Below are 21,320 nucleotides of genomic sequence, written 5' to 3'. Positions count from 1 at the left end.
TGTTTGAATAAGGATGGTATGCAAACAATGACAGAGGGGGGGGGGGGGATAAGTACGTGAACCATCACATTTAATATTTTATGCCCCCCCCCCCTCCTTTGGCAGCAATAACTTCAACCAGATGCTTCCTGTAGCTGCAGATCAGTCTGGCAAATCGATCAGGACTAATCTTGGCCCATTCTTCTCTACAAAACAGCTGGAGTTGAGTCATATTCCTGGGATGTATGTCGCTGTCTTTAGGTCATGCCACATTATTTCAATGGGGTTCAAGTCTGGACTTTGACTTGGCCACTTCAGAACGTGTATTTTGTTCTTCTGAAACAATTGTGAAGTTCATTTCCTTCTGTGTTTTGGATCGCTGTCTTGTTGCAGCATCCATCCTCTTTTTAGCTTCAACTCTCTGAGAGAGGTTTTCCCACACATCCTGATAAAATTTTGAATTCATTCTTCCATTAATGATTGCAAGTTGTCCAGGCCCTGAGGAAGCAAAACAGCCTCAAACCATGATGCTCCCTCCACCATGCTTCACGGTGGGGATCAGGTGTTGATGTTAGTGAGCTGTTCTTTTTCCTCCACACATGACGTTGTGTGTTACTCCCAAACAATCCAACTTTGGTTTCATCAGTCCACAAAATATTTTGCCAAAACGTCTGTGGAGTGTCCAAGTGCCTTTTTGCAAACATTAAACGAGTAATTTTTTTTTTGTTTAGACAGCAGTGGCTTCCTCTGTGGAGTCCTCCCATGAACACCATTCTTGACATTAGTTGTACATATAGTTGATGGGTGCACAGAGATTTTTTGGACTGTGTCAGTGATTTCTGTATGTCTTCAGCAGACACTTTAGGGTTCTTTTTTACCTCTCTGAGTATTCTGCACTGAACTCTTGGCATCATCTTTGGTGGACGGAAGCAACAGGTCCAAACTCTCGCCATTTGTACACAACTTCTCTGACTGTCGATTGATGAACATCCAGACTTTTAGAGATGGTTTTGTATCATTTCCCAGCTTTATACAAATCAACAATCCTTGATCGCAGGTCTTCAGACAGCTCCTTTGACCGAGCCATGATGCACATCAGACAATGCTTCTCATCAAGACATTTCTTAACAGGTGTGTGTTTTATAGTGGGCAGGGCAGCTTTCAACAATCATCAGTGATTGGGCACACACCTGACTTAAATCTTTTGGTAAAAATTGGTTTCAATTGCTTTTTAAGTCTCCTTAGACAGAGGGTTCACTTACTTATTTTCCCCCTTCTGTCATTGTTTGCATTCTATCCTCATTAAAGTATGAAAACCTATAACTGGGTGGTTTTAGTTCAAACAGACAGTTTTTTTCATCTGTGTGATTTTGACAAAGATCAAATCACATCTGATGGTTAATTTTATGAAGAAATGTCAGAAAATCCAAACGGTTCAGATACTTTTTCATTCCACTGTGTGTCATATTCACTGCTGGCACTAGAAAGCAATGCAAACACTAAAAAAGAAACAAACAAAACATTACAACGCCACTTTAATTAAACGAATCCTCGAAGCAGCCAAATTTGATTCAAAGCTTTTTTTCCTAAATCAAAAAAAAATAAACAAAAAACTTATGTATATTTTTCATAAAATTTTTTTTTTAAAGCAATGCAAATGTTATAATTACGGTATGATATGAGTAAGATATATAAAAGAAAACAATGATTTCTTCATGCTTACATGAATATAGCTTAACATTTTTAAATAAAATACTGTATTTACTTTTTTTTAAATTGAAAAAATCCGCAATTGACGGAGGGTGGGAAGTTTGAAACATGAAGTAGCGAGGGATCATTGTAAAAAAATGTTTAAATTAGGGCTGTCAAAATTATCGCGTTAACGGGCGTTAATTTTTTAAATGAATCACGTTAAAATATTTGACGCAATTAACGCAGATGCCCCGCTCAGACACATTTAAATGACGGTACAGTGAAACGCTCACTTGTTAATTGTGTTTGATGGAGTTTTGCCACCCTCTGCTGGCGCTTGGGTGCGACTGATTTTATAGGCTTCAGTACCCATGAGCTTTGTGTAAGTAATTATTGACATCAACAATGGCGGGCTACAAGTTTATTGTTTGATTGAAAATTTTACAAATTTTATTAAAACGAAAACATTAAGAGGGGTTTTAATATAAATTTTCTATAACTTGTACTAACATTTTTCTTTTAAGAACTACAAGTCTTTCTATCCATGGATCGCTTTAACAGAATGTTAATAATGTTAATGCCATCTTGTTGATTTATTGTTATAATAAACAAATACAGTACTTATGTACCGTATGTTGAATGTATATATATATCCATCTTGTCTTATCTTTCCATTCCAACAATAATTTACAGAAAAATATGGCATATTTTATAGATGGTTTGAATTGCGATTAATTACGATTAATTAATTTTTAAGCTGTAATTAACTTGATTAAAAATTTTAATCGTTTGACTGCCTTAGTTTAAATACTTAAAAAGAAGCATATTTACTGTTTTTTTCCCCTTTGTTTTTGTTTGTATCTAAACAATGTGTCTATCAAAATAATTGTTGATTCATTTGATAATGCATTTGTCCCACTCTGCATCAATCTGTGCTTTCTCCAACGCTGACTTTTGAATGTGCACACTCTCTAGTTTGGATTTGTTTGAGTGCATTGGTTTATTCAGATGCTATGCTCCAAAGGTTGAGCAGTAGTAAGTACACCTCAACTGTGCTGTTGAATGATTTTATCTGTAAGCAGCATGTTTAGACAACTGTAATCCTTATAAGGCAAACATGCTCGGTTTATTCTTGTCTGCTCTGTAGACTCAGTTTATTGACTGTCTGGAGGGAAATTAGACACTAGGACTGGGCGATATGGCCTAAAGTATGTATCACGGTCAACTGAGCAGATTTACCTCGTTAACGATAAATGACGATAAATTCGCCCAAGTGGACTGTTACATAATTTGAAAAACTGAATCAATGCGTGAAATACAAATGAACTGTTTGTCGTTGATTTATTTACCAGATTAATTTAACATATTTAAACATTTGTTCAAGCAGTCTAAACATGAAGTATATAAAAAAATCTTGTAAACCATAAGAATTCAAGAATGAATATTTAACAGCTTGTAAGACTTGTCCAGTTGAACAACATTATAAAAATCAATACGACGACTGTGCAAACATGTCATTGTAACACAATTGACTTAGTTTGAACAAAAAACGTCAAACAGACAACTTATTGTTAATGGTTGCTGTAACATAAATGCTCAACACCAGTGTTTACTTCTTCAGTTTTTTTTCCCCCAGAGCATTTTTTAATAAATGCACACACACATGCAACACACACACATTAAAGCTATATTGCTCTTTTGCCAATGAAACATTTAAGATTTGATCATGGCAGTAATGACACAGAATGAAGCAAGCAGATACAGAAAAATAGCTGTGGCCATTAAACGGTCATATTATAGGCTTCACTGTTGCATTATAATTTATGCTGAATGCTTTACCCTCATAAAAGATATCAAAGAAATCACACACACACACACAGATACAAAATAATGCAACATACAGCCAACATACATGCCAAATGTTTTCTGTCACTCTTTACAAGCTTTTCACACACTGTTGCTAGCATTTTGGCCCATTCCTCCATGCAGATCTCCTCTAGAGCAGTGATGTTTTGGGGCTGTGGTTGGGCGACACGGACTTTCAACTCCCTCCCCGGATTTTCTATGGGGTTGAGACCTGGAGACTGGCTAGGCCACTCCAGGACCTTGAAAGGCTTCTTACGAAGCCAGTCCTTTGTTGCCCTGGCTGCGTGTTTGGGATCATTGTCATGCTGAAAGGCCCAGCCACGTCTCATCTTCAATGCCCTTGCTGATGGAAGGAGATTTGCACTCAAAATCTCTCGATACATGGCCCCATTCATTCTTTCCTTTACACAGATCAGTCGTCCTGGTCCCTTTGCAGAAAAACAGCCCCAAAGCATGATGTTTCCACCCCCCATGCTTCACAGTGGGTATGGTGCAATTCAGTATTCTTTTTCCTCCAAACACGAGAACCTCTGTTTCGACCAAAAAGTTCTATTTTTTGTTTCATCTGACCATAACACATTCTCCCACTCCTCTTCTGGATCATCCAAATGCTCTCTAGCGAACCACAGACGGGCCTGGGCGTGTACTTTCGTCAGCAGGGGGACACGTCTGGCAGTGCAGGATTTGAGTCCCTGGCAGCGCATTGTGTTACTGATAGTAGCCTTTGTTACTGTGGTCCCAGCTCTCTGTAAGTCATTAACTAGGTCCCCCTATGTGGTTCTGGGATTTTTGCTCCCCGTTCTTGTTATCATTTTGACGCCACGGGGTGAGGAGGGAGTTGAAAGTCCGTGTTGCCCAACGACAGCCCCAAAACATCACTGCTCTAGAGGAGATCTGCATGGAGGAATAGGCCAAAATACCAGCAACAGTGTGTGAAAAGCTTGTGAAGAGTTACAGAAAACGTTTGGCATCCGTTATTGCCAACAAAGGGTACATAACAAAGTATTGAGATGAACTTTTGGTATTGACCAAATACTTAATTTCCACCATGATTTGCAAATAAATTCTTTAAAAATCAAACAATGTTATTTTCTATTTTTTTGTTCCACATTCTGTCTTTCATGGTTGAGGTTTACCCATGTTGACAATTACAGGCCTCTCTAATATTTTCAAGTGGGAGAACTTGCACAATTAGTGGTTGACTAAATACTTATTTGCCCCACTGTACTAATCGCTAGATGCAGTCCGTGGTCAATCCACTCATTAAGTTCAGCCGTTTTGACAAGGTTAAAGCCGCTATCCGACTCCATCACGTTCATTTTATAGCGTTAGCCGCTAGCGTTAGCCTGTGGCCTGGCTACCAGTAGAAAGCATCCTCTCCTGAAATCGTGAGAACCAGGGAGGAAAACTGGTAAAAGCCCGTTTGGAGGCCGCTAAGAGCCTACTTAATGTCGGGTGAAAGTTTGGCGAAGCTCCCTGAAGCCCGACTCCATCACGTTTGCTTGTAGCGATAGCCGCTAGCGTTAGCCTACCGGGCTTCTGTTTGTTTGAGTTCCTGATGACCACGTGACGTCAGACATAAGCACACTGACTGCTTTCTTAAAGGGGAATGAACATAACCGAACAACACAGAGTGAAAGCGGGATGAAAAGACTATATTTTCTTGTATTATTAAATTACCGAATTTACCGACATGGTCAAAATTACGTCGGTCATCGTGAAGAATTTCGGTAACAGTAAATTTTCAGTATACCGCCCGGCTCAATAAAGCTCAATTTGACAACACAGTCATAGTCCTGTAACTGCGTATCGACGCAAAAAAAGCTCTCATTGTGCGAAAATATTCTTAATTTCACAGCGCTTTGCCAACATCAGCCCGAACCGAACATTTCCATTGAGCATGACTATGTTGACAGCCCAAAAAGAGCGGCATCCCTTGAGCAAAAAGGTGTTGTCGCTGCAATAAAGGTCAGAACAAAACCCGAGGGGACACTCAAAGTAGCAGTTCTTACATTGAGGGAGTTCAAATCCACACCTTTGCTCTTGAATTTTGGAACTTGACGATGCTGACCTCTTGCGCTAATTCAAGTTGCTAGTTGAAACCTTGAAAAACCTTTGTAACCTGATGCTCATGTAACCTAGCGAGGCGTGGTTTTAACCTCAATACGGTTAAAGAATGCAGGTTGATATGTGAGGCTTCACTTTACACCGTCAGGAATTGATGCTCGACTGTTCTACCAACTGCATCTCAGAGGAACACATAAATGGTGTATTATTACTGTAAATCATCAGTGCACTGAGGACAGTCACCCAAAACACTACTCTAATATTACCCTTTCACTATGAGCCCAGATACATTTGCATGTAGTAATCAGAGTTAACAGTACAGTGGAATGAAAAAGTATCTGAACCTATTGGAATTTCTCACATTTCTGCATAAAATCACCATCAAATGTGGTCTGATCTTTGTCAAAATCACACAGATGAAAAAACAGTGTTTGTTTTCTCTAAAACCACCCAAACAGTTATAGGTTTTCATATTTTAATGAAGAAGGGGGAAAAATAAGTAAGTCAACCCTAAGCCTAAGGACACTTAAAAAGCAATTGAAACCAATTTTTACCAAACAATTTAAGTCAGGTGTGTGCCCAATCACTGATGAGTGTTAAAAGCTGCCCTGCCCACTATAAAACACACACCTGATAAGAAACGTCTTGATGAGAAGCATTGTCTGATGTGCATTATGGCTCTGTCTTGAAAGGTGGAAAAGCGCTATACAAGTATAGCACCATTTACTATTTAAAATTTTTGTATAAAAAATATCCATTAAGTTTTTTCTGTTTTTTTTTTTTCCATTCAGGAAAAATAGCTTTGAACCAAATTTTGCTGCTTCGAGCACTCGTTTCATTAAACTGGCGTTGTAATGGTTTGTTTTGAAAGTGTTTGCATTGCCCTCTAGTGCCAGCAGTGAATATGACACACAGTGGTATGAAAAAGTATCTGAACCGTGACATTTGTGACATCTGACATTTCTTCATAAAATCACCATCAAATGTGATCTGATTTTGGTCAAAATCACACAGATGTAAAAAACAGTGCTTTAACTAAAACCACCCAAACATTTATAGGTTTTCATATTTTAATGAGGATAGAATGCAAACAATGACAGAAGGGGGAAAAATAAGTGAGTGAACCCTCTGCTTAAGGAGACTTAAAAAGCAATTGAAACCAATTTTTACCAAACAATGTAAGTCAGGTGTGTGCCCAATCACTGATGAGTGTTGAAAGCTGCCCTGCCCACTTTAAAACACACACCTGGTAAGAAATGTCTTGATGAGAAGCATTGTCTGATGTGCATCATGGCTCTGTCAAAAGAGCTGTCTGGAGACCTGCGATCAAGGATTGTTGATTTGTATAAAGCTGGGAAAGGAGACAAAACCATCTCTAAAAGTCTGGATGTTTATCAATCGACAGTCAGAGAAGTTGTCTACAAATGGAGAGAGTTTGGCACTCTTGCTTCTCTCCCAACAAGTCGCTGTCCACCAAAGATGAAGCCAAGAGTTCAGCGCAGAATACTCAGAGAGGTAAAAAAGAACCCTAGAGTGTCTGCTAAAGACTGACAGAAATCACTGGCACAGTCCAATATCTCTGTGCAACCATCAACTATATGTAAAACTATGGCAAAGAACGGTGTTCACGGGAGGACTCCACGGAAGAAGCCACTGCTGTCTAAAAAAACATTGTTGCTCGTTTAATGTTCCCAAAAAGGCACTTGGACACTCCACAGAAGTTTTGGCAAAATATTTCATGGACTGATGAAACCACAGTTAAATTGTTTGGGAGTAACACACAACGTCATGTGTGGAGGAAAAATGGAACATTGCACCAACATCAACACCTCAAGCATAGTTCAGGGAGCATCGTGATTTGGGGCTGTTTTGCTACCTCAGGGCCTGGACAACTTGCAATCATTAATGAAAGAATGAATTTGAAAGTTTTTTAGGATGTTTTGCAGGAAAACTTGAGGCCTGTTTTTCAGAAGCTAAAAAGAGGATGGATACTGCAACAACACAATGATACAAAACACAGAAGTAAATCAACTTCAGAATGGTTTCAGAAGAACAAAATACACGTTTAAGTCAAAGTCCAGACTTGATCCCCATTGAGATGCTGTGGCATGACCTAAAGACAGCGATTCATGCTAGACATCCCAGGAATCTGACTGAACTACAGCAGAATAATGGGCCAAGAGGAGTCCTGATCAATGTGCCAGACTGATTTGCAGCGACAGGAAGCGTCTGGTTGAAGTTATTGCTGCCAAAGGGGGGGCCACAAAATATTAAATGTGATGATTCACTTACTCATTTTCCCCTTTCTGACGTTGTTTGCATACTTTCCTCATTAAAATATGAAAACTTATAAATGTTTGGGTGGTTTTAGTTTAAAGTAGACACTGTTTTTTTCATATGTGTGATTTTGACAAAGATCAGATCACATTTGATGGTGATTTTGTGCAGAAATGTGACCAATTCCAAAAGGTTCAGATACTTTTTCATATAGAAGTGGGAACCTCTTGGTACCTCACGATACGATACGATTTGCGATACAAAGCTCACGATAACAATGATCTGACGATAAAACGATTATCGATACATTGGTCAGGAAATCATTCTAGAATATTCTACAAAAAACTAATAAAAAACAAGCTTCTGCTGTGAATTGGAATGAGTTTATCATTAGTAGCCGTCCAATCCATTTGAAGTGGGAGGGATGGCAGCGAATGAACGAACGTTCATTCGCTGCCATCCCTCCTACTTCAAATGGATTGGACGTCTGTGGCTGGTAGTGGCAGCCAATGCCAGGCAATGAGGTCATTTTGGGCCATTTAAGGTCATTTACCTGTTCATTTTCAGTTACTTCCTGTTGATTTGGGGGTGTTTTATGGGTCTCTTCCTGTTTATTTTGAGTTACTGAACAGGAAATGAGCTATGAATCACCCAAATGAATAGGCAGTGACTCAAACTCAACAGAAAATGACCTGTAAATGGCCTAAAATGAACAGCAAGTGACCTGTAAATGCCCTGAAAATCGGACAGAATGACTGTGAATGCTCTGGTTTCGAATGAAGGAACGTTCCCAGTCTAAATGGATCGGGCGTCGAGCACCGTCAATGCAGCAATAGCGTTAACTGAGACACTATTATGGTGGACGATTTTGGTTGCAACTTGTTAGTTCATTTTAATTTTTTTTTAGACATTGACACCTTTTCAAAACGATATCTCGATTCTTGGCAGGAGCATATCGATAACCTTTTGGGACCTGTTGGGATCACCATTTCGATATTTTGTCACAACCCTGTAATTTCATACCGCTGTATGTAAATCGATATTAAAAACACAAATGTTGATCGATGTCCAATTGGAAGTCCAAATGGATTGGACGGCTATCACCGTCAACGGCAGCTAAAGTGTTAATACTGTATCTTTAACCAAGATAATATGTTTTTTTTTTCCTGAACACAAGAATAATGTGATGGGATGTAAAAATCCACTGCAGTTTTTGCAAACTGCAGTCTTTGAATGGAACAGTGTGGTTTGAAATGACGCCTGCGGGATGTTTAACTGGATCACTAGTGTTCATTTCACACCTTATGTAAGTGTGCCACAAAAGTGCAAAGGCATTCATAGAAACACACTGTCAACAAGTGACTAAACCGCCAATTGCGTGTTCAAAGTAGACGCAGTGATATCTGATCGGCAAGACTGCAAATGTTAAATGTTTTTCCAATCAGTCAAAACCAGCGCTCTTTCTGGCAGCCCTTTTAGTTTTCCTCTCAGTCTTTTGGACGATATTACTTATTAGTCTTAGGCAAGGGTGTAGGTTTGGGCTCAATATTTGTAATATATTACCTGTATTAATGGCACCTGTTTTAACTCATTATCGGTATAAAAGACCTGTCCACAATCTCAGTCAGTCACACTCCAAACTCCACTATGGCCAAGACCAAAGAGCTGTCGAAGGACACCAGAGACAAAATTGTAGACCTGCATCAGGCTGGGAAGACTGAATCTGCAATAGGTAAAACACTTGGTGTAAAGAAATCAACTGTGGAAGCAATTATTAGAAAATGGAAGACATACAAGACCACTGATAATTTCCCTCGATCTGGGGCTCCATGCAAGATCTCACCCCGTGGCGTCAAAATGATAAAAAGAAGGGTGAGCAAAAATCCCAGAACCACACGGGGGGACCTAGTGAATGACCTACAGAGAGCTGGGACCACAGTAACAAAGGCTACAATCAATAACACAATGCGCCGCCAGGGACTCAAATCCTGCACTGCCAGACGTGTCCCCCTGCTTAAGCCAGTACACGTCCAGGGCCGTCTGTGGTTTGCTAGAGAGTATTTGGATTGATCCAGAAGAGGACTGGGAGAATGTGTTATGGTCAGATGAAACCAAAATAGAACTTTTTGGTAGAAACACAGGTTCTCGTGTTTGGAGGAGGAAGAATACCGAATTGCATCCAAAGAACACCATACCCACTGTGAAGTATGGGTGTGGAAACATCATGCTTCGGGGCTGTTTTTCTGCAAAGGGACCAGGGCGACTGATCTGTGTAAAGGAAAGAATAAATGGGGCCATGTATCGAGAGATTTTGAGTGAAATTACATCAGCAAGGGCATTGAAGATGAGACGTGGCTAGGTCTTTCAGCATGACAATGATCCCAAACACACAGCCAGGGCAACAAAGGAGTGGCTTCGTAAGAAGCATTTCAAGATCCTGGAGTGGCCTAGCCAGTCTCCAGATCTCAACCCCATAGAAAATCTGTGGAGGGAGTTGAAAGTCCGTGTTGCCCAACCACAGTCCCAAAACATCACTGCTCTAGAGGAGATCTGCACGGAGGAATGGGCCAAAATACCAGCAACAGTGTGTGAAAAGCTTGTGAAGTTACAGAAAACGTTTGGCCTCCGTTATTGCCAACAAAAGGTACATAACAAAGTATTGAGATGAACTTTTGGTATTGACCAAATACTTATTTTCCACCATGATTTGCAAATAAATTCTTTAAAAATCAAACAATGTGATTTTCTGTTTTTTTGTTTTTCACATTCTGTCTCTCATGGTTGAGGTTTACCCATATTGACAATTACAGGCCTCGCTAATATTTTCAAGTGGGAGAACTTGCTTGGAGTGTGAATGAATGAGGTTGTGGACAGGAGTCTTTTATACCGATAATGAGTTTAAACAGGTGCTATTAATGGAGGTGACGAGTGGAGCCTTGTTAGAAGAAGGTAGACCTCTTTTTTCCACTCTAATTTGGAAATAAATTCTTTAAAAATCAAACAATGTCATTTTCTGCCCCCCCCCCCCCCCCCCCCCCCATTCTGTCTCTCATGGTTGAGGTTTACCCATGTTGACAATTACAGGCCCCTCTAATCTTTTCAAGTAGGAGAACTTGCACAATTGGTGGTGGACTAAATACTTATTTGCCCCACTGTATGTGTATGTGTATATGTATATATTTACACACACACGCACACACACACACACACACACACATATATATATTATTTTTCGTTTTTGTTTTGTTATTCTCTCTTTGTTTTCCCTTGCTGACTGAGGGAATCGACATTGCGGGTTCTGCTCTCCCGTTACATGTGTTGGGGAAGAATGTTTACCATGTAACTAAGAAAAAACAATTTTTGGCTTTTTTGTAAAATTTAAAAAATGATCAAAAACCAATTTTGGGCCAGGGAGTGGCGGGAAACATTAAAAAAAAGTGCATTTTGGCGGGGGGGGGGGGGACAATTAGGGGCTTTTTTTATAAAATTTCAAAAATGATCAAAAAACAATTTTGGGCGAGGGAGCCCCAGGAAACGTTCCAAAAACCCGTCAGGACTCTTGGCACAGCTATTTTTTGGGGGGGTATGTACGTTTTTTTGTGGGCTTACACATTTTTTCAAAATTTCAAAAATGATCAAAAAACACTTTTGGGCCAGGGAGCGGCGGGAAACATTAAAAAAAGGTGCATTTGGGGGGGGGGGTCAATTTTTTTTGCTTTTTTTGTAAAATTTCAAAAATGATCAAAAAACACTTTTGGGCCAGGGAGCGGCGGGAAACATTAAAAAAAAGGTGCATTTGGGGGGGGGGTCAATTTTTTTTGCTTTTTTAGTAAAATTTCAAAAATGATCAAAAAACAATTTTGGGCGAGGGAGCGCCAGGAAACGTTCCAAAAACCCATCAGGACTCTTGGCACAGCCTAAACATGCCAAAAAGTGCATTTTTGGGGGGGTGGGGGGGGGGTGCAATTTTTCGCTTTTTTGTAAGGTCTGGGACTTGAGGGAGAGTAAGAGGCTGTACGAGCATGGAGCAGAAAAACATAAATATATCATTTTTAATTTCACCCGATTCCGATCCTCCGAAAAATGGCCTGATCGCCCCGATCACGTGATCGGATCGGGACATCCCTACACAACAGAATAGTCGACTAGCTGCTACTGACTGCGACGGACGTCCAATGGATTGGACGTCTGTCGCCATCCATGGGACTGAAACATGATCACACACTGCCTAGGGATTTTCCTGTTATTGTATCTCCTTCATTTTCCCCCTTTGATGACTCTTAAAACATGAAAAACTGTAACAGTGTATTATACATTAAACTAGTGTATTCCTCTTCAGGCTTTTCATTTAGATAAATTACTATGGAAATAGCCGTTAACGAGAACTTCCTCTGGAGACTACACTTCCATGTCACAGAGCCATACACAAATGCAAATAAGTGGTGGTTGCCTTGAGCCAGCTCATCTATCTGTGAGAGGCCACATAACAGAATTTGCTATTAATATAAAGTATATTATATACTTATGTAGTGTATGAGGTCATGAACGCTTTCTGAAGAAAAAAAGTGTTTTTTTTATTTGTGAGCCTGCTATATGAAGTGTCTCCTTCAGACTATATTCGAGGTCAGAAACATTGAAAAACAATGTTGTACTGTGGAAACGGCGCAACCTAACAGAATACAGTGTGCTTCTTTGAGAGTACTGTTGATAGAACGAAAGGTAGAATTCACAGAACATGTCGATAATGAGGTGTTTTTACTCTGTGTGTCGGCAGGATTTGGCCTTCGTCGGGCTGCCGGTGTGCACTAGTTTAGTGTGAAGGTGCGCTCAGATGAGGTCAGCTCGGATAAGAATCGAGAAAGGGCCTGGATGGGAAAGAGCGTGAGTATGGACAATCTTTCCGACTTCGGAGGCCCATGTCCTTCCAGCCGCAGAGACTGGGAGTAAGTATCAAACCATTTCTTTCATTTTCAGTTTGCGTCAGTAAATCGGACGTTTTGTTCGTAGCGAGAGACAAGACAGGAACGTCCATTGTCCAACCACGAAATGTCCAGACTCAATTTATATTTAGGATTGTTTTCACTGGAAACATTAACAGCGTTTATGTAATCTTACACGATGCAACAGTTAACGTTCGTCACCAAGATCTCGGAAAAGTTCCTGTTGAGGTTTCACTACGGAGATTTGAGTGAAAACATTGAATGTGTAGTGCAGTGTCGGCCGATACCGTACTGATACCATTCCGTTTGAAATGTATATGGCGGAAAACACTCAAATTTCAAAATTGTCCTACAGGCATGTGTGATACATCATTGGAAAGCTTAAAATTTCGATTTTCTGGGGGAAGACAAATTTTGAACAGGAGGGCATTAGAAAAGAAAAAAAATCAGACAGCAAAACCCTAACTGGAGATGAGAGTTTGAAAGAGCATACCGTAATTTCCCGAATATAAGGCGCACCCGTGTATAATGAGCACCCCAAATTTACTTGTAAAATCTCGGGGAAATTATTGTACCCGTTTATAACGTGCACCCTAATTTTAGCACCAATAAATAGAAGAATACAAGAAAACAGAGCTCGTGTACAGATACAGAAATGTCATTTTACTGACTGGTGAAACACAGCACAAGCATAGCATATTGGTAGTTCAAAACATTACCATAAACTGACAATATTTACAGTAACAATATGATTTGACAACTTCTCCAACTTACCAGAATCTAGGAGAAAACAAAACCGATGTTGCTGTATAACTTGCTCGTTTCATCGTGATGAATAAATGTTTCTTCCATGGCGAACTCCAGACATTTGCGTTTATGATTGTGAGTGAGGAAAGGTTTTCTCCGTGCATGCTTGTTGGCGTGTAGACAGCACCTCATACCCACTGTGAAGTGGTATGAGGTTTCGCTTCCAAAGGCCCTGGGAACCTTGTTAGGGTGCATGGCATCATGAATGCTTTGAAATACCAGGACATTTTAAATCAAAATCTCTTGCCCTCTGCCCGAAAGCTGAAGATGGGTCGTCACTGGGTCTTTCAGCAAGACAATGACCCTAAACATATGGCCAAATCTACACAGAAATGGTTCACCAGACCAGAGGTTGCGCCAGACTTTTTCGTTGTCTGTCATTTTGACTGACAGGGTCATAAAAATCCGGTCATAATCTATTTTTACCCGTCACTTAAATTTTTAAAATGATGATAATGACATTGTGGTGACCCTTTGTTTGGCATAATTCACCTTCCGGACTTGTGTGTCCATTTGGCCGAGCGCGTTACCGGTGTAGGTTCAAGCGCCTACACCGGCTACGACAGTCACGTGACAGAGACACTTAAGAGCCGCGCGCGGTCCCCTCACTATCCACTCGCTCTCGCTATATGATTGGCCGAAGAGTCGAAATGCTCTCCCGTGAAATGCCTGTTTAAAAACGTTCCCGTTGTTACTTCTTGCGTTCGCTTATAAGTGCCCATTTAAAAAGGAAAAGCGATGGATGATACTACACACAAAGCGTATTATTAACAAATGTTAAAGTTGTATAATCATATAGCGAGAGTAAGAAACGTCACTGAGGCCCCAGTAGGTAGGTAGCCTACCATATGTAGCATATGGAACAATGAAATTAACAGTTCACCTGCTGTGGCCTGAACGTAGTCTCACACTTTCCTCCTGGTGCGCATGGACTTGAATTGCGTGCCTGCTTGTGCAGTCCCTGTTTTTTCACCTCTTTTATCAACACCATCGTCGTTTTGGGGCTTTTTGAAGAAACTTGACATTTTTTCTGAGTAAGGCCAACGACGTCATGCGTCAAGAGAGACAATAGCTAATTAATATGCTTACTCGCCACCCTGTGGTCTGGGGTGTGAATTGCAACCGGTCAAAATGACAGATGGACTTCAGTTTTTTCCGTTGTAGGCTCACTATCCTATTCCCCTCACTATCCACTCGCTCTCGCTATATGATTGGCCGAAGAGTCGAAATGCTCTCCCGTGAAATGCCTGTTTAAAAATGTTCCCGTTGTTACTTGTTGCGTTCGTTTAAAAGTGCTCATTTAAAAAGGAAAATCGATGGATGATACTACACACAGAGCGTATTATTAACAAATGCTAAAGTTGTATATTCATATAGCGAGAATAAGGAACGTCACTGACAAGCGCAGGCCCCCGCGAGTGGATAGTGAGGGGAATAGGATAGTGCGCCTACACCGTCATCGTTTTAAAAAATCGGTCAACGACGGAAAATATTCGGTTAACGCGACCCCTGCACCAGACACAAAATCAAGCTCCTCCCATGGCCATCTCAGTCCCCAGACCTTGTTTTGTTGGCAAAAGGGGGTTGTACAAAGTCTTAACACCAGGGGTGCTAATAATTGTGACACACAATATTTGATGTAGGCATGTGCCGGTTACCGGTTTCACGGTTTACCGTGGTGTGAAAACGTCGCGGTTTCAAAACCACTAAAATTTTCCGTCAGACCGTAGTACGGTATTCGCTATTTTTCTTGTGTCAAAAATGCAGCCAGAAGCAGCTTGGCGCAGCAGCGCTCACCCCCTCCCGTTTGTTGCTGCGTGTGAAAGTGACGCTATCGGCTAGCCAGCCAGCTAACCCAAACACAAATACTTCAAACATAAGGCGTACTGTTCTTCAATTTATTGAGCTCTCAAATCGTGGTAAGTGTATTATACAAAATGAATACATTTAAAATGTTGTACAATTAGATTTTTCCATGTGAGTAGCTTCAACAGATTAGCACCATGGAAAAAGTTCGCCAAAAACAAAACACACATTTTCCTTTCAAATTCAATATACAAACTAACTAAAAGCTTTCAAAGATGAATGTTAGCCGAGGCTTAGCTGGGAGAGCAACTTCGTTGAGTGTGACAGCCGCAGAGTGAGAAAACAAGCTTGATTCGCTTGAATGAAGGGGAAAAAGTGATAGCGTCAAAGATCGCTAATTGCGAAAGATGATCTTGCCCTAAGCACAAATCCACGTTCGCTGGATCAAGGAGAGGTCTCACTCCCAATGTTTTTTATTTATTTTTTATTTTTTTTAGATGAAACCTTTCCAATATATACATTTTAACTAACTTATACATTTTTTACTAACTTATGAATTCTTTGTTCTTTTTAACACAAAGGCATGACATCATGTAGACTAGAGTTGACACAGTGGCTGAAAATGGCGGAACTTCACTTGAGCTTTTCCACCCTCAAAAAAAAAAAGGCATGCAGTATAAATTTAAAAAAAATTTTATTCAGAAGTGTTTTTACTTTTTTATAGAAATTATTTTGTTCTTGCTCTAATCTTGAGCAACTTGAGGCGTGGTTGTGAGTATAGTCTATAAGTTATATTTAGTTTAATTTTATTCAAAATATTTTTTTATTGATAATTTATTTATTTTAACAATATATTCATGTTCCAAACTATGGTCTGAAAAAAAAAAAAAATCCTGTTTAATGGAAAAAAAGTTATTTTTTTTAACCCATACATCTCAAAATTTTTTGAAGCTATAATTGCAATACCGTGATACCGTGAAACCGCGGTATTTTTACTTACGGTTATCGTACTGTCAAAATATCATACCGGCACATGCCTAATTTGATGTCAAATAATTTTTGCTTTATGTGAGATTTTCCCCCACTGAATGAATGCACTTGTATTGAAGGTTGGATTTTTCTCTTTTTTTCCATTAAGGTCCCATATTATTTGAATAAAAAAAATATTAGAAGCTAAAAAACACATGTTTTTCAGGGGTGTGTCTCTTTTCTCACATCATTCAACCAACGTAGTAACGCATTTTAACGCACGCCTTTACATCCTCAGTAACGGTAAAGGTGATGTAAAGATGAGAAAAGTAATTAGATTACTCACTCCTGAAAAAAAGTAACGCCGTTATTAACACTACTGGTGGTGGTTAAATGAAATATTTTTATTCCGATCAGGCTTTTAATGTGAATAAAAGTGTCCATGTAAACATAGCCATTGACGGCAGTAGTCTATCACCATCAATGGCATGGAAATATGGTCATTCACTGCCACTTCTATATCACTGTCCATTTACAAAATCTATAAGAGGCACATAAATATCTCGCTCAGATGATTTGAATACACAAAGCATGTTATTTTAAACATGAAGATGTGGCTTAATAATGTGATGGCCCGGCTCATCATAAGAGAAATAAACGGTGCTGTTGCCAGGTAACAGAGGATTGTATTTTATTTTCATGGGTTTTAGAAGCTTTTTCTATTGTTTGAGAATCAGGAAAGAAACTACATTTGAAATTTCTTCTTCCAGTTCCAGCAGCTGCATCGATGATTTGATGGACGAAGATGAGAAGGACAGGGCAAAAAGGTATGCCTGATAGATTTAGAAGTTCTGATTCATCATGTTCCAATTTAACGACTTCAGACACATCTTCAGTAATCTGTAGTCTTGAACCTTCATTCTTGCCTCGCTCTGGAAAGTGACTAACCATTGTCTTCACGGTTAAAGGGCATCCCGAAACAAATCAGAAAAGAAGAGAAGAGACCAGTTTAATGTTCTCATCAAGGAGCTATGCACCATGCTACAGGGCCAAGGACATCCTCGCAAAATGGACAAGTCCACCATACTACAAAGAACGATTGACGTTTTACAGAAACAAAAAGGTTAGGACCGAGATGAAAGCATGTCTTATTTGCGTTCCCTTGGTTACGGTCGTCATCCACTTATCGTCTTTACCCGCACTTCCTTTGCAGACATCAGCGCACAAAATGAAACGTGTGACGTGAGACAAGACTGGAAGCCTTCTTTCCTCAGCAATGAGGAGTTCACCCAGCTCATGCTCGAGGTAAACAAAGCGAGAAGATGTGACTCTCTTCTAGTGCTGCAACGATTAATCGATTAACTGCATTAGAAAAAAAAGCTTCAAATCGAATTTCGCCGCTTCGAGGATTTGTTTAATTCGAGTACGTTGTAATGGTTTGTTTTGACTTTTGATGGTGTTTGCATTTAGTTTTATTGATTTAGAGGGGTTGCATTACCCTCTAGTGGCAACAGTGAATATGATATAACTCATATAACTGCTCCCTGATAAGACCAACAGAAGGTAACTTTTTGTTTGAGCTAGTGATTTTTTATGCATTCGTACTTTACGTTTATAGTAGAGGTGCACGATATCCATTTTTTGAAACTGATACCGATATCGATAACTTCCTGCTCCTCAAAGCCGATACCGATATCGATAACCGATAATAAATATATAATTTTTAAATGTATAACCTGAATTTTTGAACACCTGGGGGTTTAAAAAAAAAACAACAAAAAAAAACTAGTGATGGATTCAACATAGATTTGCCTTTGATCTCACCAGATTTTTCATAATGACATGAACAAAACAGTGCGTTTCACTTCTGCACTGCCCGACAGCCAGCTAAAAATGAATGCACTTCCATAAACCACAAGGCTTGGTCTTTTCTTGCTTTTATGGGAAGACACTTGTCTTAATATTGTTTTAAGTACAACAGAAAAATACACATATTCAATACTCAATATATAACAAACAGCACAATACACTTATATACACAACTATTATATGTATAGCATAGCACACTAGCTTGAGCTACTAAAGCATTGGCTGGCTTCTATAAACGCAACAACTTATTAAGTTCTATACATATGACCCTTCACCACAAAAGTAAACATATGTAGCACATCCATATGTTATGGTAAATGGTAAACACCTAGTAAACATAAAATACTTATATATATATACTATATAAATACTTATATATCCGAGGCGGAAACGTAACAGAAAGCATTCAGGATTGTCAATGCTACCGCTAGACACTGCAATGTGTATGTGAATGAGCTTGTAATGTGAACCAAACTACTGTTAAAAAAAATAGATGCAATGAATTATTCTGACCAGTAGATGGGAGCAATGCCCCGCAAATGGTCAACTGCTTTCCCATACTAGTGTGTAAACTGTAAAGCCAGCACAGTACATATTATCGGTCCTATTAATAATGTTATTGGATTTATCGGGATGACGTCATAATTCCTATTATCGGACCAATAGTTATCGTGCACCAGTAGTTTATAGGTATATTTAGCAGTTTGTTTTGTTGGAATATGTGTTTGAACTATTTGTTAAGAGCAAAAAACATTAGCATTTTATTGCATTTAAGCTAGCGGACTTTTGCTACATGCTAGTTAGCCAATTGATCTTTTGCTGTACTTCATCCCCATTTATTTTTTTATACCATTTGAAGCTGAGCTCAGGTATAGTAACGCATCTTTTAAATGAAAGATCAATTCTGCATAGTTTGACGAAATTTTATTTTGTATTTAAATTTAATGCTCTTTTGAAAGTGCAATCTTTGTTTTACATCTCCTAAAATTGATTCTGCAACACATTAAATGTTCCTAATCCGATGACTCGATTATTCGAACTAACTAGTTGATAGATTAATCGATTACTTTGTAATGGTTAGCTGTAGCCCTTTTTTCCTGATGATTTATGCATTCGTAATTTAGTTGAGAAGTATTAGATTTTAATTTTATTATTTATTTTTTTTTTATTTTATATTTTTTTGTTGTTGTGGGAATGTGTTTGAACGATATGTTAAGAGCTTTATTAAAAAAAAAAAATTAAGTTAGCGTATTATAGTATTTAAGATAGGAGACGTTTGCTATGCAGGTTAGCCAATCGTTTTTTTGTACTTAGATCCTCATTTATTTCTTCATTTTTTAGATACCGTTTGAATCTAAGCTCAGGTATTTTAATGTTTTTGATGAAAGTGCAATTCTGTGTAGTTTGAAGAAACAGAAATATCATTTTCTGTATTTTTGTGTGCTCGAAATCTAATTTTGCTGTGCTCAATATTTTTAATTTCTCGCTCAGAATAGTGGCACAAATATAACGCCATACATGATGAAGTTTTATTTCATTCTTGTGTTGAGACATGACAAGGTTTCAGTTATTAAGCACCGTGGATGGTGTTAGAATAAGTATGCGTACACTCAGACAGAATTTAAACTGCATAAATTTCACCTCATACATTTTGTATAGCAAAAGTCCGCTATCTTAAATGCAATAAAATGGTAACTTTTTTTTTTTTTTTTAAATTTACAGAGCTATTAACAAATATTAAATATACTGTACCTATAAACTATTTACGAATGCTTTAAAAAAAAACATTAGCTCAAACGAAAACTTGTCTTATGTTGGTCTTAACAGGGAACAACTGGATTCAGCCATGTTAAATGAGTGATGTCATACTCGCTCTTGCCACTAAAGGGCAGTATATGCATCTAAATCAATATAACTAAATGCAAACACTTTCAAAACAAACCATTACAACGCCATTCGAATTAAACGAATACTCGAAACAGCAAAATTTGATTCCAAGCTTTTTTCTATTCAAATTACTCGAGTCAATCAAGTAGTCGTTGCAGCAATAATTGTCATTACACTTATTTAAATATGGGAAACTGGGCAAGCTCTTAATATCATCTACTAAAGTGCAGCTCAATTCAATATAAACCAGTAAATAAACACTTTTTGAATATTATTTTTTTCTTTTACAGGCACTAGATGGTTTCTTAATAGCGTTGACTACAGATGGAAACATCATCTACGTGTCGGATAGCGTGTCGTCACTTATTGGACATTTGCCGGTAAGAGCAAGTTTTAATATTGACCATTTCGTCTTTTGTGGAAAACTGACTTTTTCTTTTTTTTTTCTCCCTTTAATCTATCCTATGGCACCAGTCAGATATGGTGGACCAAAATATCTTAAATTTCCTCCCGGAGCGGGAACATGGAGAGGTGTATAAACTGCTATCATCCCATATGCTGATGACTGACCCCATTGCTGCTGACTTCCTGGCCAGTGAGTTGTCTCCTTGCACTTTGTTTGCCCCCTTTCCCATTTCTTCACCCGGTCAGCGCCGGTTCAAAATAGCCACCTTCGATTCCGAGGATATTTTCGAAAGAGCCAAAAAGCAGGTTGCGGAATTGGGGTCGCTAGTTTATTGGATTGCTGATTTGTTGGTCTATAATTAGCCCCTTTAGCTAATAATAGTCACATGCTTAGTATCATAGTTTAGACTTTTAATCACTGTTATGTTAACACAGTAATCCCCCCCCCCCCCCCCCCCCCCACCAGCAATGAACTATCCAGAGCTCTAGGCTTTGACCTTAATCCTGCATTACTATTGGGCTTTTCACAGAAAGAGAGATGTGATTGGCTAAGCCTAAAAACAGTTACAGAACCACGCGTCGCAATTCACGAAACCTTTTAAACAATCTAGTTTCTTGTTTTTTTATAAACCAGAATGTTTTCTGTTGTGCAGTAGGGTTAATGTTGTAGTTGAAACGGGACTGAAACCGAATCTAACACTATGAAAGCTGTTTGTTCTTTGGGGGGGCGTTTTAGGTCAGACAGCTGTTTTTAAA

General features: G+C 39.0%; 1 protein-coding gene across 3 annotated transcripts in view; it reads left to right on the top strand.

The window, feature by feature from the left end:
- Positions 1-21,320, top strand: part of npas2 (neuronal PAS domain protein 2) — a 120,428-nt gene that overhangs the window by 66,955 nt on the left and 32,153 nt on the right. For all 3 annotated transcript variants that reach the window (XM_057821837.1, XM_057821835.1, XM_057821836.1), the window contains exons 2-7: positions 12,656-12,824; positions 17,174-17,230; positions 17,372-17,526; positions 17,617-17,708; positions 20,450-20,539; positions 20,634-20,754. In XM_057821837.1, coding sequence (XP_057677820.1) covers positions 12,751-12,824; positions 17,174-17,230; positions 17,372-17,526; positions 17,617-17,708; positions 20,450-20,539; positions 20,634-20,754 — 589 coding nt within the window. In that variant the 5' untranslated portion in view covers positions 12,656-12,750. The remainder of the gene's footprint in view (positions 1-12,655; positions 12,825-17,173; positions 17,231-17,371; positions 17,527-17,616; positions 17,709-20,449; positions 20,540-20,633; positions 20,755-21,320) is intronic.

The sequence above is a fragment of the Corythoichthys intestinalis genome, chromosome 18, assembly GCF_030265065.1.
Source record: "Corythoichthys intestinalis isolate RoL2023-P3 chromosome 18, ASM3026506v1, whole genome shotgun sequence".
Lineage (NCBI taxonomy): Eukaryota > Metazoa > Chordata > Actinopteri > Syngnathiformes > Syngnathidae > Corythoichthys > Corythoichthys intestinalis.
This window is presented reverse-complemented; position numbering and strand designations above follow the sequence as displayed.